The sequence below is a fragment of the Lathamus discolor genome, chromosome 4 (assembly GCF_037157495.1).
Source record: "Lathamus discolor isolate bLatDis1 chromosome 4, bLatDis1.hap1, whole genome shotgun sequence".
NCBI lineage: Eukaryota > Metazoa > Chordata > Aves > Psittaciformes > Psittacidae > Lathamus > Lathamus discolor.
Genome location: NC_088887.1, coordinates 5,029,788 through 5,049,961, shown reverse-complemented (window position 1 = coordinate 5,049,961; position 20,174 = coordinate 5,029,788). Strand labels below are relative to the sequence as shown.

The following is a 20,174-nucleotide window of genomic DNA, read 5'->3' as shown; positions in this document are numbered from 1 at the left end:
TTATATCAGAAACGGCATAGCCAGGAGAACTAGGAAAGTGATTGTTTCCCTGTATTTGGCACTGGTGACAGCGTATCTCAAATCCTGCATTCAGTTCTGGGCCACTCACTACAAGACAGACATTGAGGTGCTGGAATGCATCCAAAGAATGGCAACGAAGTTGGTGAAGGGTCTAGAGAACAAGTTTTTACATTGAGCAGCTGAGGGAAGTGGGGTTGTTCAGCCGGGAGAAAAGGAGGCTCAGGAGAGACCTTATCACTGTTTGCAGCTCCCTAAAAGGAGGCTGTAGTGAGGTGGGGGTCTGTCTCTTCTCCCAGGTAACAAGCTACTGGACTAGAGGAAATGGCCTCATGTTGTGGCAGGAGAAATCTAGATTAGGTATTAAGAAAAAATTCTTTACTGAAAGGGTGATCAAGCATTGGAAGAGGCTGCCCAGGGAAGTGGCTGAGCCACCACCCCTGGAGGTACTGATGACATGCCTTAGTGGACTTGACAATGCTAGGTTCACAGTTGGACTCAAGGATTTTAAAGGTCTTTCCAAACCAAATGATTTTACAATTTGCTTGGGATACAAGTAATACGCCTTCAGCTATAAGCATTTTTTTGGTATTGGCATTTTTTCCTGTTGACTTTCACACAAGTAATTTTAGTTATGTTTACCGGGTTAGGGACAGGGTCAATTTTCTTCACAGATGTCCATATGTTGCTGTATTTTAGACTGATGACCAAAATAGCACTGATAACACACCAGTGGCTTAGCTGGTGCTAAACAGTGCTTGCACAGCACAAAGACCTCCTCTGTTTCTCGGTTTGTCCTCACAAAGAACAGGTGAGAAGTAGGCAAGAGCTGGGGAGAGAACACTGAAGAAAGGGCTATTCCATCCCATATAATGTGAAGTTCTGCATTCAAGCTGCGGGTAGGGAGCAGTTTTATCAAAGCAGCCATTGCCTGAAGACTGGACAGGCATCAGCCTGCTTATGTGAGGTGCTGCCCTTGCATCCCTTTTTTTAACCCAAGTTATTAAACTATCTTTAACTTGACCCAAAAGTTTTTGCCCTTCCGACTTTCTCCCCCATTCTTGCTGGGTGGGAGTAAGCAAGTGACTGGGCAAGGGCTTAGCTACTGGCTAGGGTTAATCCAGCAAAATAAACCATATTAAGAAGCAGAGGATGTCTCTGAACTACAATGCCTTGTTAACTACATCACACTTCTCCAACCACAGAGCAGAGCAGGAACCAATAAATAAAATCAGACTTCTTAATTTGGCTTTTAAATGCCCTAGAGTATCTTATTAACCCCACAAATCCTGACCTGATAAAGAGGGTTTAGTGAAAGTAACGTGCTGTGGTCTTTTTGAGCCTTTATACTGGGTGCCACATGACGGATAATTAAGAGTAGATTACAACAGTCAAGCACAGATTACAGATTACATAGTCATATAGCATCTTAAGTATTGTATTTTTGCCACAAAATTCAACATACAGAAGTTTTTCTTCTAATGAGACTTTTCAAAGGTAAGTTATTTGGTATATAACATATAGCAAATTAAATATTTTGGTCAGGAACGATCACCAAAGTATGATGTATATTTATGTATCTAGGAGTGAAAACACTGCTTTTAACTAACAGACAGATTACTATACAGTGTAAAACTACAGTTTTGGAAGACAATTATAAGTCACAGTGAGAACCAAGTGAACCAAATGAAGATTGGAAGTACTGATGATGAGCTCCCAGTACCATTACTGTACTGAAAAAGCCTAGTAATGGTTAGACAGGAGAGCAAGAAAGTGGCATGATGATTTGTTACTGCAGCAAATAATAAAATTGACTGTAAATACTACATAGTTAGAATCATAGAACTATACAACAGTTAGGGATGGAAAGGACCTTTAGATCATTAAGTTCCAACGCCCCTGCCATGGGCACGGACACCTCACATTAACCCATGTTTTGGAACAGATTCTTCCAGAAGGCATCCTAACGTACATAAAAAAAAAATCAAGGTGCTTGGTGACAGCCAGCATGGCTTCACTAAGGGGAAATCCTGCCTGACCAATTTGGTGGCCTTCTATGATAGGGCTACAGAACTGATGGACAGGGGTAGAGCAGTTGACGTCATCTACCTGGTCTTGTGCAAAGCGTTCGACACTGTCCCACACGACATCCTTGTCTCTAAATTGGAGAGATATCAATTTGATGGATGGACCACTCGGTGGATAAAGAACTGGCTGGATGGGCGCACACAAAGAGTTGTGATCAATGGCTCGATGTCCGGCTGGAGACCGGTAACGAGTGGTGTCCCTCGGCGATCGGTGTTGGGACTGGTCTTGCTCAACAACTTAATGGGTGACATGGACAGTGGGATTGAGTGCACCCTCAGCAAGTCTGCTGATGACATCAAGCTGTGTGGTTCAGTTGATTATGCTGGAGGGAAGGGATGCCATCCAGAGGGACCTTGACACGCTTGTGAGGTGGGCTGCCACCAGCCTTATGAAGTTTAACCAAGCCAAGTGCAAGGTCCTACGCCTGGGTCGGAGCAATCCCAGGCACAGCAACAGGGTGGGCAAAGAAGAGATTCAGAGCAGCCCTGCAGAGAAGGACTTGGGGGTGATGATCAATGAGAAACTTAACATGAGCCGGCTTCACAGTGTGCACTTGCAGCCCAGAAAGCCAACCGTACCTGGGCTGCAACAAAAGGAGTGTGATCAGCAGGTCAAGGCAGGAGATCCTGCCCATGACATGGGGACATGGTTTAGTGTGAGGTGTGCCTGCCCATGCCAAGGGGGTTGGAACTAGATGACCCTTTCCAACCTTAACTATTAAATGATTGTAAGTCACCCAAGCCTCTGTCCAAACTGGCCTTGAAAACAGACAGGGATGGAGCACTCCCAACTTCATTGAGCAACCCATTCCAGCGCCTCACCACCCACACAGTAAAGAACTTCTTCCTTATAGCCAATCTAAACTTCCCCTGTTTAAGTTTTAACCCATCATCTATCACTACAGTCCCTCCCCACCATCCTTAAAGGCCCCCTTCAGGAACTGGAAGCTGCTATGAGGTCTCCACGCAGCCTTCTCTTCTCCAGGCTGAACAGCCCTAACTTCCTCAGCCTGTCTTCATATGGGAGGTGCTCCAGCCCCTCATCATCCTCGTGGCCCTCCTCTGGACTTGCTCCAACAGCTCCATGTCCTTCTTACATGACACTTAACTGAGAGTTTTAAAACTGTTCTAAACAACTGAGTCACTTACTTGCTCTTCCTGAGTGTTGCAGAGAAAACCTGCTCAGTCCAGATAGCTTAAACCAAATTGCGATCAAAACACTTGGAGCTTTCAAGAACGTGGAATTAGGCAGCAGTCAGTGAAATGCTGCGTTCAAGTAGTAATACAAGAGGTAAAGCCCCACACTAGACACATGAATGCTAATAGACACAAGCAAGTATCTAAACAGCCTGTACAAGAAACATTACCCTGTGGAACAAACTGTCCTGAGTTCAACACTAGCGGGCATTTTTCTCCTTCTTAGTAGCTGGTGCAGTGCTGTGGTTTTGACTTTGAGCCTGGAAACAGCACTGACAACACTGATGTTTTCAGTTCTTGCTAAGTAATGCTTACTCTGGCCAAGGACCTTCTGAGCCTCATGCTCTGCCAGGGAGGAGGGGAAGCCGGGAGGAAGCAGAGACAGAACACCTGACCCAAACTAACCAAAGAGGTATTCCATACCACACCACGTCATGCCCAGTATAGAAAATGGGGGGAGTTACCCAAAAAACCCAGATCACTGCTCAGGTCAGGCTGGTTATCAGTCAGCGGGTGCTGAGCAGTTGTATTCTCTCCCCTTGCTATTTCCCTTATCATTATTATTATTGGTGGCAGCAGTATTGGGTTTGTGTTATACCTGTGTTACTGGGCTGTTCTTACCTCAACCTGTGGGAGTTACATTCTTTCTATTCTCCTCCCCATCCCACTGGGAGCAGAGGGAGGAAGAAGCAGGGAAGCGAGCAAGCAGCAGCATGGTTCTGAGTTACCAGCTGGGCTTAAACCACAACACAAACATAGAAGAGATTCCTTGAATTCTTCTTTCCAAGAAGAAGGCGTCAGCATAAGCAGTGTAGCAGCAAATGACACTTGGTGCATTGATAAGGACTGGTGAGGAAATGCTGTACGCTCTCTGCGTTTCTGCAGAGTTTAAGGAGAGGGAACCCAAACCCCTTTCTTTCACCTTTGGGATCGCCACAGTCAAATGACTGCATGGTATAAAAGCTTTTATTGATACGGTCTGAACACACAGATCTATTTACAGGGACACCTCGCAGCGGTGCCCAGTGTGTGGCCACCATGGGCAGGGACATCCCCCTGGGCCTCCTGGGCACAGGCACTGCCTCAGGGCCAGCAGCCCAAAGGCCTTTCTCCAAGGGATGCTGGGAGAAGGGGCAGCAGCAGCAGGGCTGCGGTGGGCAGGGCTGTGGGGGAACCATCACCCCGATGTCATAGCGCCAGCACCCGGCAACGCAGCATCACAATGCTCTGGGGCAGTGTAAGGCCAGCGCCCTCCCCTGTCCCACTGCCAGAGTGCCCGGCGCTGCCACCGGGACAGAGCTGGCAGCCTGAGGGCATCCCAGAGGAAGCCCTTGAGGCATCGGGGGAATTACTGGGAGGGGGAGGGGGTTGATGGGAGCAACACTGGAAGATGCACGAAGCTGCAGGAGGTTCCGTGCTGCAGTTCCAGCTCCTGGAGGGGCCACGCTCAAAGCTCATCAGATGGATGCATGGATGGAAATCCTGCTTCAGCGGTCAGGGAGCTCGACATCCTCATCTCCTGGGCACTGGAGAATTAGGTGAGGGGGGGACCGAGGGAGGGAACCCTTAAGTGCACGAAGCTGCAGGAGGTTCTCTGCTGCTGTTCCAGCTCCTGGAAGGGCCACGCTCAAAGCTCATCGGATGGATGAATGCATGGATGGATGGATAGATGGAAACCCTGCTTCGGTCATCAGGGAGCTCACCATCATCATCTTCTGGGCTCCGGAGAATTAGGTGAGGGGGGCTGCTGAGGGAGGAACACAAAACTGCACGAAGCTGCAGGAGGTTCTCTGCTGCCGTTCCAGCTCCTGGAGGGACCACGCTCAAAGCTCATCGGATGGATGCATGGATGGATGGATGGATGGATGGAAATCCTGCTTCAGTGATTGGGGAGCTCGCCATCCTCTTCTCCTGGGTACCGGGAAATCAGGTGACTGGGGGATCGAGGGAGGGAACCCTTAACTGCATGAAGCTACAGGAGGTTCTCTGCTGTTGTTCCAGCTCCTGGACGGACCACGCTCAATGGTCATTAGATGGATGGATGGATGGAAATCCTGCTTCAGTCGTCGGGGAGCTCGCCATCCTCATCGCCTGGGGAGAGAGTGGCAGCAGCCAGAAGAAGAAGGATGCGCAGATGGCTCAGTGCCCTCCCCCAGTGCTCTGGAGCTCTACTGCCAAGCACAGGAAGATTCTTGCTCCAAGGAGTCATCAGACCAGCGCCATTTTGCTGTTGTTGGAAGCCCCTGAGATGGCTCCAGACGGAGGCAGAAAAGGCAGTGCCAGTGTCCCCTTGTCCCCTCAGAGGCGTAACCAGCGTGTGGACCAGGAGCAGGTCTTGCTCACGTGCTCAGGGAGCAGCCGATCGCCAGCACTGGGGTCAGGAAGGAATTTTCCCCCGGGGCAGATCAGCACCGGTCCCCGGGGGTTTTTTGCCTTCCTCTGAGCACTGAGCATCACCACTTGTCAGGGCTCCTGGGGCCAGTCTGGCTGCGTTATCGCCCGGTGCTCGTGCACCACGCAGGTGGCCCTCGTGCCCCGCATCCGGGGGGAGGCAGCCTCTGGACTCCCAGGGTGGCCCCAGCGTGGCCCCGGGACTTGCTGCTGTCCTCTGTGGCACTGAGCACCACCCCTTGTCAGGTCTGCCCTGGCCCTTTCTGGCTGGGTTCTTCTTGCACTGCTCTCGCACCACCACGGCACCGCTCCTGCCCTGCCCTTCCTTTGTCAGGCTGCAAGGGAGGTTTTTTCCAGCTCAGCTGAATGGTCTAAACTAAACCAGGCTGAAATTAACTCAACTAAGCTAAACTAAACCAAGCCAACTAAAATAACTTTATTTGTAAATAAAACACTCTTTCCACCTGTAACCGTTCTGATTTGTGTCTTTGAAAGTGCTTTTGGAGCTGAAATTCCCTTGGCATTTCAAACAGTTAATGGTCTCTTCATTGAACAACTCATTGTGAGTGCAGGGAATGAAATAGAACGGAATAAGATGGAATGGAATAGAAGAGAATTGAATGGAACAGAATAGCTGTGCTATGTTATACACATAGAACCACAGAATAGTTAGGCCTGGAAAAAAAACTTAAGATCACCCAGTTCCAACACCACTGCCATGAGCAGCGACATCTCACATTCAACCATGTCACTCAAGGCTCTGTCCATCCTGGCCTTGAGCACTGCCAAGGATTGAGCATTCACAATGTCCTTGGGCAAGCCATTACAGTGCCTCACCACTCTAACAGTAAAGAATTTCTTCCTTATGACCAGCCTCAACTTCCCCTGTTTCAGTTTTAACCCGTTACCCCTTGTCCTATCACTACAGTCCCTGACGAAGAGTCCCTCCCCAGCACCCCTATAGGCCCCCTTCAGATACTGGAAGGCTGCTATTAGGTCCCCATGCAGCCTTCTCTTCTCCAGGCTGAACAGCCCCAACTTCCTCAGCCTGTCTTCATACGGGAGGTGCTCCAGCCCCCTGATAATCCTCGTGGCCTCCTCTGGACTTGCTCCAACAATTCCATGTCCTTTTTATGCTGAGGACACCAGAACTGCACACAATACTCCAAGTGAGGCTTCACAAGTTTTTCATCAATTCAGATACAGTACGATGCTGAGAAGGAAGAATCAGGCGGTAGGGATCCTTTTTTAAACAGTGCTCTAATTACTTAATGGAACTATTAACCAAGAGAATTATGGTTCCTCAAGGTCTCTTAAAAATATATACTTCAGTGAAACACTTGTTTCTGTGTAAATGCAATGGTTAGGCTTTAAATCTTAAGCCTCTGACAAAACAACAATCTGATGAATTATTCCTGCTGGTCATAAATACTTTAAATATCTACTGAGTTCTAATAGTTACAGTATTAAAGGTGAAGATTGGAAGTACTGATGATTTTGTAATTCACACTGCTACATGAGATGTTCAGATTATCATCATCCTTCAAAATTAATATTAAAGTGGCCAGGTAGGCTTGCAAATTGTATGTTTACAAATATACATAACTTAAGCCATTTCTATTTCCTAGCAACTCAAAACAACTGGGAACTAGTGAGGAGGATTTGCATTTCTGTACTGGGCACTTGTCATCTTTTGTAAAATGTAGTTCTTGGCTTTTAGGTAACTGCATAATATGAAATGCAGAACTAGATTGTGGACACCGAGTTATCACCACATACACCATTCACTCCCTACCTTTTTTCTTATGATGCCATACTGCTACCTGAACATGTTTAATGCACTGATCTCTCTTTCTGTTTGTTTATTAGTGTTTTTCACTATGCACATCTTAGTCTTGTATCTCAGATGCTTGTGTTTTTCTTGCTTATCTTCCTATTTTTTACCACTGGCACATTACTTCCTCTGTCTTCTCTTAACCATTTCTCCACTTTATACTACTCCCTACTATACTGTGTTGTTTACTGACAGCTTTACTAAAGGAAGGGGTCTAAGTTTCTCTCTTTCTTTGGAAGTGTTTTGTTTCCATGTGACTTCAAAGGAAATCAGGAGAATTCTGAAAATAATAATCAATCCACTTCAGAAAATGCATAATAAAGATCTTATGTACTGTGCAAGAATGTCCCCAGACATTTTTCCAGGTCAAATCATCTTCAGAGGTATTAGTTTAAAAGTGAAGGAGAAGATGGATGTAGCTACGCTGGAAGAAATGTTTACACATTAGCACCGGATAACCTCAGTATCACCTCTGATGACAACATGAAAAAAGATTAGTGAGTACTGATGAAAACCAGCGCTAAGCCATTCAAAAATATGTTACTATAAGCTACAATAGTATCCTCTAATCAGCTAAGAAGGAGTTAAGTCAATTGTTGACTGATGCATTACTGTAAAAGATTATTCTAACATAGAGGGTAAATAATCAGTCTGGTAGGCAACAAAAAAATAATCAATCAGTGCTTTGACAAGTCCAGTTGCAACAAATTCACTACTGAAAAACAAAACCCCCACTAAAACTGTAAATTACTGAGAGTTATGTAAAAGCTTAAACGATCCCCCAAAGAAAGAAGTTACTCAAACCAGAACTGCTTCTGTGGATAAATCAATAGGAAATTCGCCAATTGACAAGAAAGCTGTTCCAATAACTGCGGGAAATGTGATTAAAATAGTTTCATCATTCACACAGCTGTCAAATAATTTAGAGGGCTTCTAGTAGGCTCTTCACTGCTGAGTCTATACATTGTGCCTAATGTGACAAGGTAAATGCTACAAGGCCCTTCCACATGTAAATAATTTCTCACAGCTTTGTTTTATGAGTCACCTTACCATTTTTTACACTGACTTTAAAATTATTTTGGAGTTTATGAAGTGGTCACACACAAGCTAAAATTTCGATTAATGGTAGAAGCACATGTTTTCATTATTAGTTTTCTTCTTTAATTAAGAAGACTTTACTCCAAATTAACAGTTGCCAGGTAGATTTGGCAGTCTTAGAGTTTAGTAGGATACTTACGGTAGAAGTTTTTCAGGCATAGAGAGGCCATTATGACAGCAGTCTCCAAACCAGAGCCTGTGAGCAAGCTTCACTCACAAAATTGTGTTACATTGTTTAATGTAATGGGAAATAAATATTTTAAGAAGTTACACCAAAGACAGAAGAAAAAAACCCAACTGGAGCTGCCCAAGGTACATTATTTTATTAGCATTACTGCTAGTGGACCAATACATATGCTTTTCTGTTTTCTCCTTTCCTCCTTAATGTTCAAAACCTTAAACCAGGCTTAATCCCCTAAAAAACCTGCCCTTCTAACAGGGACAGCACCACCTGCTGTAGTGAGAAAGCCTAACAAATAATCCTGTCCCCAAAGTCAGCAAACTGACTTCAGCTGGAACCCTGTATGATGGCTCACATGAACTCAAGTAGCCTGCCCACCAGTACACGTTTACACTCTGTTTTCAAACCTATGAAGGGTATCCTTCCCAATCCAGACCAATTTGTTCTACATTTTCAAGGTTATGGAGTGACAGTTTGTTGAGTAAAGATCTACCTTCATCTCTTAGCACATGCTTTTTCATAAATCAGTCATTTTGAACCATAGCCCAAAGAACACAGGAAGTATCAGATGTGTCTATTATTAAAGCAGAAATTTTAGACAGCCTATCACTGAGAAGCTACATTAGAATTCAGTCAACAAAAGCTGATCCTACTGACCTCAAAGATATGCTGCATTTTGTAGCTCTAAGCACTTAATTTATTACCTGTTCAAAATACAAGGAAAAAAAACCTGACAAGAAAATACAGAAGACACATTTGCAAGAAAAACTATTGTATTCTCATGCTTCAGGAAGGCTGCACAAATAACTGAGGAGAAAATGAAAAACTAAAATCACATATTGTATTACAAAGGAATGGATAACACAGTTGTGCATAACTCAACTCTGCAGCTAAATGATGGCATTGCATACAAATGCCGCATAGGAAACTACCATGTTGTATCTTTACTTGCTTGTAGCTACCTCTAGAGGTTACCAAAACCACTGAAAGCTTGCAAACATTATTTTCTGAAACTACCATAAATAAGTCTGGGAGGTGAAGGTTCTGCCAATTCCAAAAGAATACATCCTAATTTTTTCTCCTGCTTCACCCTAGCCTGTTATAGTTGGAAATCTCTGAGGGATACCCAATACTAACCAAATTCCAAGTACTACTTGTCCAGTTGCTATTTAATTTAATGGAAACATTCTTCATGACTGAGTTTGCCAGTAAATTCATGACTTCTGGTAATGTCACAATCTCAACAAAACCTATCATCCCATCCTCCTGACCTCAAAAATGTTCATTAGAGCAGTATCTATGTCAATGACGCCTTATACATCTAAACATCAACATATACAGTTATTTAAAAAAGGAGACAATTAAAATTACTCGAGTTATTGGTTAATTCTAAGATTTATGCACTATCTGAAAAAAAATCTCTATCGACCAAATGCACAAACAAACCAAAACCTGTCACTCTCCTCCAAGAAAAGGGAAAATGCTGATGGACCAACCCATCACAGGACAAAATAGGTTCTTATTTCTGCAGTGATAGTCTCAATCACACGAAAAATTATGCCGTATTCTGAATTATATTAGAACAGATAAGTAGCTCAGATTAGACAGGACTGTGGACATATGACATCCCTGATGTTTGTGAGAGATTTAGAAAGACAACAGTTTTACTGTTCTTTACTAGGTCAGTAATATTATAGAAGTTATTAGATGATCCCAAAAGCACTGTTCTGCCTTACGTTTTAATAAGAATCAAATAATAATTAACATGACTATTGACCTTTTTTTGCAGAGACTATATACAAAAGTGACATGAAGAAGCATAGAAATGTCATATTCTGTTAATTACATGAGCACTTGTACGCTCAGTTTTCTTGTTGCCTTTGTGTAAGGTACAGAAGCCCAAAATATAACTGGGAAAGAAATAAGCTGTATCAAAACAGTTTAGAAATATATCCTTGTTAATTTTAGCATTTTCAATATTTTATAAGCCAAAGTAATGTGACTTTTCATATTTTAATAGCTTTATGCAATTCTTCACTGTGTTCAAATATGTAAACCAACAGGTACATGTGGTATATTTTAATGCAGTTTGTCAGAATGACACTAACTCTGAAAAATTAGCAATTATTGATTTTACTCAAAAGTTCTCCATAACTCTCAATGAGAGAAGTAACTCTCATTTCATATCTCCACTATTTATTTGGGGTTTTCTGTTTGCTCATTCTTCACACCATTTCAGAGGAGCATCGCTGCCATTAGGTCCTACTGCTCACAGCAGCCTTTTGACCTAAGGCATCTTCCTTCATTCCACTGTGAGAAATGGAAGACCTTGTTTGCCTGCATATCCTGTCATCTCCTGCTGTGTGTCACCAGTATCTTACAGTCTCTTTCTTAAATGGAACATGCTTCTCCAAATCATGGATTCTCCAAATCATGGATTCTCAGCTGTACAACTTTCCCAGGACTTTGTTCAAAAACTTACTTGTTTTAGTGCACATGAACCTTTATGCCATTTACAGCTCAGGCTAATTCATCAACAGTTTATATGTATTTTTTCCCCCGAGTTAAACGTACACATGCACTTCTCTTAACTATTTACCCAGCTCACATCTCACAGTTCTCACTCTAGGCTCTTCTGCCTATTAAATTCCCAGGAAGCCTTATTCTGTGTATTTTCCTCAAGCTACAAACCACATTTCTCCCACTTACTGACTCCAGCTACTTGTATGACAACTAAATTATACCTATTGGGGAAAATCCCCAATAACTGAATCGCAAGTACTGCCTCAAACGTAAACCTGTACTCTGGTAAACACGGCCAATTCTTAAAACACAGCAAAGGTCCTAAGATACCTGAAACCCTCTGCGTATTGCAAAACTCATGTTAATTTTCCATATGACCAACCAAAATAGGTATGTTGTAACAGTTACGTTTTAAATCAACTTTGATTTTGTGCTTGCTTATTCGTGACTGTTTTTATTGGAATAACTAAAACTTTTAAGAATTCATAGAGGAAATGAAATTACATCTTGTATGATTTCCAAATGCCCGTTCAATTCAGTGGAGCTTATCACAAAGCTAGAGCAAAAAATTCCTCACATATACCATTTCTCATCATGGTATATGACAGTATTCACTTTATCTAGAATTTTGGAAGGAAGTAAGACTTCAGAATTATAACTCAGACTGCATGAGCCTGCATACTAAATGTAAAACATAAAGGTATCTGTAACACACTGAGATTTCATCTAGGAATATAAAGAACTGGAAAACTCTGAAAAAGAGTAATCCATAAAGTTGAAAATAGGCTGAGATTAAGAAATGCCACATTGCTTGAAATCCCTGAGGGCAAAAACACAGACGACATTTTATGGAAATGGATTGTTAAGGTTCTGAGGATAGACAGTTCCTACTTCCTTCTGGAACAGATCACGAGAAATAAAATAACTAAAAATACACAGGATTTTTCACTCAGAAAACCAGTATTTTCTGAGCTCATTTCAGAGAAGCAAGTAATTGTATGCCTCATACACAAGAATTTAGAGACAATGCCAGCTAACATAAAAAGAAATGATAATCACAGTGACACCGGAACTAGAAGCCGATACAATAGGTGTTAAATGCTCCAGCATATTGTATCTCACTTATAAAGTGAAACTACAAATGCCTCTGAAATTCTGTTAGGTGCATTACCTGGGTGGAAAGAGAAGATGGGTTTTGTCAGTGTAGCCACTGGCAAAGCACTGACGGCTGAAATTCAGAGAGTGAAAATGCTACATTTCTCCATCTGTGCCTCACCTGCCAAGCCATCTCCAAGTATACCAGACACCACTAACGGTCTGGGGCCCTGTACACAATGTCAAGTGCCTCCTGGCAGCCTTTAGTTACAGCACAGTGAACCCATGTAAGACACTAAACTGGAAGAGCAAACTTCAAACTAGACGGTCAGTGCAGGAAAAAAAAGCCCCACAAAACTATTCTATAAATATTTAAACTGATTTAATGATATTAGCAAATTCATAATGTTCTTCTGATTTAGCCAACCTGACACCATTTTACCAGATGCTAAAGTCTATCCTAATCCTCATTTAAATTACTAAAGTTTTGTTTCAAGTTACAATATCAAAAATTATTTTTCCTCATATTTCACAAAAAAATGTAGTCCTAACATTCCTTTAGCATAGAAATTTTTAATATGGAACTTTATGATGTGTAACAGTTAGATTTAAAGTAAGACACATTCTTAACACTCAGAAAAGCAAGAAAAGGGCATAACAATGTGTACTCACATTATTTTCACATCTGTTATTCCTACTTACAGCACAGGCTGCTCCAGTCATGAGAACTAAAATCATTCTGATTGCAAGAACATCCACCCAAGTATAATAGCCATTCACTTCCAGAGTATCAGAATGCCAAAATCCAGACAATAAAACCAAAATGGTGAGTGACTTACCCCATTTAAAGGAAAAGTTTTCCATCCTAGTTCTCCAAGGACAGCTGTAGTGTCAAGTAACACAACTGAAAATGGAAAAAGAAATGGTATGTTTGCGGTATTGCTTAGTTAGGCATATGCAACATCAAGTATTAAACAGGTTATTAACTGAATTAGCCATATTAGCCAAGTATGTCTGCTTAAAGCTGTTAAAGCAAATAAAATGTCAGAGTATGAATAAAACCAGAATCTAAGCATTGAGGTTTTCATGGCTTACATTTCATTATCAAATGTCTCAGAAGATGTAACTCATAAAAAACCCTAAATCCTTTGCAAGAAACCATTGCAAAATCACAGTATATTAATGATGCTTAATCATTAAAAGGTGCCTTAACAGGTATGCACATTTCTGCAGTCGCTTGTCCAGAAATCTAGATTTACACATGGACTTGAATATTAAAGCATATAAATTAAAGAAAAACAGAGTTTCAAAGGTAAGATGTTTAAAAAGAAACCGTAAACTTATCAGAAATAAAGTTATACAATATACAAATTGCATAATTCAGAAAGAAAACAGACTAAAAACCTTAGAGTTGATATTTTAGCTGGAATATCACAATGCTGAAAGCAGCTATGCATATTTTACATCACTTCTGTCGCATTTTGTTTTTTTTAATATATGTTGAGAAGGATGTGCATTATTGTGCTTGTATACTACAAAATATTTCTACACTATCTTCGTATGTTAAATTACATTAGCTTCATTTTACATTTTCACTAACATCGCAAAAATTACAGCTCATAGTGCTAAGGCAGCTAACTTCAAACTTACTATTTAATACCCGAGACATCGTACCTACATGTACTACTGCCCTCTAATGGAATTGTTTCATCTGACCCTCTAATTTAAGAACTGCAAATTTAGTATTTAAACATAAAATATTGTATAGGGCAATTTATTTTAACCATCAAGTGGGTGTGTTTTGAACGCTGAGCTCCTCCTTATAGCCCACAAATTCTACTTCTTCCCTGGATGGTTAAATGATGGAGAAAAATGAAGCTATTAGTTTGGAACATGACACCACTACCCATACATTTGAGAGGGGGTAATGCTGTTGCGCACTGTCTTCCACCTCTTATCTGTCCAAACCATCAGTTATCTATCATGTGTTTCTATAAAGCAGTACAGCAGCAATAGCGGAAGCCAGGTCATGGTTTTTTGCCTTGTGGAAAAGACACTTTGGCATGGGAACCATATGAGCTTGCCAGCTTATTAGAGGAAACTAGATCTAGCATCTTCCTTTGTCTTTTGTATTAGTGATAATTGGAGTTCCTCTATATTTAACTGTTATGTTGACTTTTAACCTGAAACTGAAATAAGTCTTATCAGCAAATTTACAGTCAGGTAACAAGCTCAACATTCACCAAATAAATGTTTCATGATTTATCTGAAGAAAGCAATGGTATTTTAAAAAGGATACTGAACTAAGGGCAGCATTCCGCTCTCCACTTCTTCACCACTGCGCCAGTTTATGAAGCTTTGTGAATAACTTGAAGATAAACTTTTTTTTTTACAAGCTCTATTTTACTTTAAGAAATAGAAGAAAAGAAATCACTATTACCACTGAGAGCATTGCTGCCTTCTGCTTACTTAAAAAGCTGACATTTGCAGCTGCTACAGTATTTCCTACTTGCATCAGGCTACCATACGCTTGTTGAAGAGTCAAAAAAGCATCTTCCTATTTGGCCTGTGATGCAGAAGTTTCCTTTTTAAAGCTTCAAGTTACAATGTACTGGGGACCTGCCACCTCCAAAAGAATGAAGCTGCTGGGTTCAGCTATCCCCTTCTCACAGAGAAGGCTAAATGCTCAGCTGGTTTCTGAGAATATTTCAGTTCCTCTTAGGAGTTTGATTTATTCGCTCCATCTCTCCTCCCTACCTCTCTCTAGCCAGCAGACTCCTTGTAAATACACTCGGTTTTCAGCTAAGGTTATACCTTGCTACTTATGAAGTGCTATTCTGATACTTCTGTTCTTTAAAACTTTTGTGGCAGCAGGACCATGATTTAATAAGCATTGTCCAGGTAACCAAAGCCAGTATTGCCACGGAACAGGCCCCAAAATACAGCAAGGAAAAATAACTCATTTCTTCAGTGGAGCTTGAATTAATTAATTCCCTGCCCAAATTAATCAAGTACTACTTCAAAGCTCAAAGCTATACATTAAAAATTAAGAGCTAGAGCAAATCCATCACTGAAAGCATGCTAAGTTTAAATTTAGTTGAACCATAATCATAGAATCATCGAATGGATTGGGCTGGAAGGGACTGTAAAGATCATCTAGTTCCAGCCTGCCATGGGGGAATATACATTTACCAAATTACTAGGTTTTGTTAAAATACGATTTTTGATACGTTTTACATACCAAGCCTCTTGTATGCTTACATATGCTTGCTTATAGCCATGAAATCTGTTAGAACTTCAAACCTGACAATTCAAACTACCACACTATTAATCAGAATTAGGATGCTATCACCTGCATAGAATGCTATTACTTTCGGACTCAGAAATGAAAATCATAAAAGTTAACACTGTTTTTCCGACAGTAAAAGACATGAAATTATTATCAATCAAAAATATGCAAATACTCGCAGATCAAGTAAACATTATAGCAAAGAAATACAAACCCCAGCAGAGTGGTAAAATCATCAGGGCTGGCTATACAAATGAGGACACGAATAAAGTAATAAAATCTGCACACACTTCAGTGATTCAGAAATATCTACATGATAGACTTCAGCGTGGGACAGAGATACCCAAGCTATCTTTAAATGAGGTAATTAAGAAGCAGTCTATCCCCAGCAGCACAGACCTGATGGCAGACAAATTTACACTGCCAAGAAGCTTCCAACTCACAGCTCCTTGGCAAAAACACTTTTCTGCCAAAGAAACCCAGACTAAGAAGAATGCCCACATGGATACATCTGAAAACACAAACAGGAGTGAATGCTTCTCCTCTGACAGCAAAACAGTGAAAGTCTGAAGAGAACCGGCAATTCACAGAATCATAAGAAAGGACAGGAAAGGACCTTAAGATCATCTAGTTGCAATGCCCCTGCTATGAGCAGTGATACCTCACCCTAGACTACCTCACCCACGGCTCTGCCCAGCCCGGCCTTGAACACTGCCAGGGATGGAGTGTTTTGCCATTGCAAAGAGGCTAAAAACAGATAATGGACGCTACATGTCTAATGCTTAAAGTGAGAGAATTCCCTAAAATGTTAACAGAACCAGGAATGACCCTTGTCCCTCCATTTACTTATTTATTCACTCCTTTATATGCCGTAAAAAGTCCCATTCCTCCTACATCAGACTTCATGCACTACAGCCATCACAGCCATTAGCTGCCAGCATAAGCAAAAGTATGTGTCTGGAACTGACATGGGGAAAAAAAGCTGTAAATAAATTGTTTGCAACTAAGCAATGTTACTGACATTTTTGATACCCGATCTCCACTTGTAGCAGCCATTCTGTTTTGAGACAACATAGAGTATAAAACTTGCAGAGTGAACAAGAGTGAAACAGTGTAGGTCCACCACTACAAAGTCACACCACAATTCAAAATTAACTCAAAGATCCTTTAAAATAATCTTTTTCAATAGAAGGAACATAGATTTTGCACTTTCATGTCCTTCCTTAAAAAACTGAGTTAAGAATACTGTAACCTGCCCAATAATAATGTATGAAATTCAGCATACAGCTGCAGACACATAAAGTGCCCTGTTCATACTTAGAATTTAAGTGTTTATCTTTGTTTTCCAGTACATACTTTAATAGAGATTACATTATTATAACTCATTATGACATACTGAGCTCCCATTTCCTTTTTTTTCTATACATATCTTACATTGCTATTATTAGACTTTACAACTGAAATTAATCTTTCCAGAGGTTTTGCCTGGTCCTGAGAGAACTGTTTTATATAAAATTATGATGAGCAGAACTCCAAGGACAGGGTGGAATTTTAATTCTAATTCCAAAATGCTGTTCTGAAGATGAACTCTACAATCTTGTCTGCACAACCAAGAACAAAGCTTCCCAAGCATTCATTTCCCCAGCTTCTTTTCTTTCTTTCCACATCTTCAGGCAGACTGACCTAACACTTTTAAATGAATAAAGGATTGTGGCCAATCATATGGAATCATAGTCCAACATCAGAATAGGCCACGAGATCACCCAGCTTGATCTCCTGCTCATTGCAGACTAATACATTCCAGTTACAGCTGTGGTGGGGTAAACCAAAGATTAGCAAGGAAAACAGAATGACAACCAACCATTAATTTCTGAAGGCAACACTAGTAACTCAGGGAGCTGCAGAAAAATAGGATCACCTGCTGAAATAATTCCTTCCAAACACATATATTAAGAACCCTGCTTATTTTTATATCCCGTTTATATATCTGAGGTCACATTAGCCTATTTTTGACTGCAGCACTGCACTCACAGGCACTTTTATCTATCAAAGTTCACTGTCCTTTCCAGAATCACTCCTTTTCATCGTTATTTTTCAGTTTGGGTTGCATTTTTGTTCTTGAATGTACAAAGATCCATTTGTTTCTATTAAGACAAGTTGTACTTCTAAGAGCTGACCTTTACAAAGTGATAAAGGCTGTTCCCGGTCTACACACCAGCTTTCTTTCTTTACTTGTCTTTTGTCAGCTATTAATTTGATATTTATTTCCATGTTACTAATGAAAAACGTTGATCCGTTAGAATTTAGGATTTTGAACCTCAAATTCTGGGATTTCACAGTCACTGAAAACTACTTTGAGGTTTCTCAGACCTCAGGTTTTTTTAGAGCTATTTACTAAAAAATTTGGTAAGCTTTTAGCTGTCAGAAGTTAAATATCACTTTGTGATATTTTATCATACTACACAAAATCTACACATATTACCTCTGTGCCTTGTCTGCCTGAGGAAGACAGAAAGAAGAGAGAACTATGCAAGTGCCCTTTGGCAATTAACATGTAATCAACTGGGAAAAACTATTTAAATGCTTGGGATTTTTTACTAGGTTTGTTTTCCATAAAACAAAGGAACTGGCGTTCATTAAATAAGTGCCAATTGAATCCTTTTCCGTAATTTCCATTGTCCTGCATGCAACAGCTATCTGGTTTAGTCAAGATTAATGAGATGCAGTAATACCGCATGAGGAGCACCTGTCTAGATAGCTGTTCTGCTGGGAAAGTATACAGGAGTCATAGAAATCATACAGTAAACAAAGTATCACCAACGCTGTTTGACTGAGATAAACAGGATTATAGACAGCAAAATATAAAGTAATCCTTCCTCTCCCTTCAGCATTTGTTTTATGTTAGACTTCAGGAAAATCCTTACTACCCCTACAGTTGTAAAGAAGAGGGATAGCTGTGACTAATTGGGAAGCTACGGAATCTCCTCTATGGGAGGCTTTTAAGACACAGTAAACACTGTCAGATCTGGTTTCTACATAATCTCACGTTGCCCTGGGGCAAGGGAGGTAAATGACTTCTCGAATCCTCTCCAATACAGTGATTTTTATAAAAATCTAGTTACCTGGTTAATGGTGCTTCCCTTTCCAAACCAGTACTCTAACACCTACGCTCTTCCAATATTCTTGAATTCCCAAAGTCCCAAAACTCATTAAATTTACCATCAGTAGCCCAGAGATCTCCTCAGCCAATTCTTTCAGGACTCTTGGAAGAGAACTACTTACACCAGATGGGGAGTATTTCATATTCTTCATGTTATGCAAGTAAATCACTGATTTCTAATCTTCTCAAGTCTGAGCACCTTATTTTCTGCCTCTTTTTAAAATAGTTCAATACCATCCACGTGAACATTTTTATCTATAATACAGTAGAGAAATTCCCATTATCCTGAGTGTTGTGACACTTGGGCTTTTACCTAATATATTTACCTCCTATTTACAATTTTCTATATTTCATATTTTCTAATGTGTACTTATTTCCACATATATCCTCTCTTTTCATTATTACAATTGTTTGTACTTCTAGTTGCTGCTTGCACATCACCTAACATAACACCTATTTACCTAACATGTCTCATGTAGGATGAACTGTTGACTAAAACTGGCCTTTTTGTTATTGACCAATGATTTCCCAATCAAGAATGCAAAAAACATATTTCCACTTTCCACTGTTTCATTTTCACATTTGAGCACTCATGCAAACATGTGATTAAAATTCAACTCTAATGAATGAGAACTGGTCAGAATAATTTTTCGTGTGCAAAATGCAACATCTCATTTCTGGTAAATTCACCTTCTCAGCCCTAAGAGTTTGCAACATTATTAGACTGGCTGCTTTATGTTCTATGTTGGATAACTGCCCGTCCTTTAACTTGGTGGCGTTTTACTCTGAGTTACATGAGGTCTCCAGTGAACACCTTCAAAAACTAATTCCCCCCCCAGTGCAATTTTTCTTTCCATGCATTGCATGGAAATGCTTAAGGGATGCTTAAGGGACAACTTACCCTAGTTCCTAATTTGATTCACTTACCAGTTTCAGTCTTACTGTTCCCTACTACCACCTGGATAGATATTAATTTCAAATCCTGTGGCTCTGAGCTAACAAGATTAAAACAAACAGCGGTTCTTTTTACATAAAATGCCACTACCCACTTCCTTTATTCAACCTTTTTCCCCTACAGAACCTTACTGTCTGTTTCTTAGCAAGATCATTTTTTGAATTAAATTAAAATTTATGCTCTTTGCTGTATCATTTTATGCTTTCCTACACTTTCATAGTGCTCCTGCTATTTCAGAGCCAACATAATTATCCTGTCTGTACCTTAGGTCCAAACATACATGTTCTCCTGAGAGTGGAAGGCTTCTATAATCCTACTGCTCCATCTCTCACCAGAATGCAAGCCA

General features: G+C 40.8%; 1 protein-coding gene across 1 annotated transcript in view; it reads right to left on the bottom strand.

Annotated features, from left to right (window-relative positions):
* Window positions 1-20,174, bottom strand: part of LOC136012938 (ephrin type-A receptor 6) — a 478,069-nt gene that overhangs the window by 427,884 nt on the left and 30,011 nt on the right. The window contains exon 2 of the mRNA XM_065676043.1: window positions 13,264-13,328. Coding sequence (XP_065532115.1) covers window positions 13,264-13,328 — 65 coding nt within the window. The remainder of the gene's footprint in view (window positions 1-13,263; window positions 13,329-20,174) is intronic.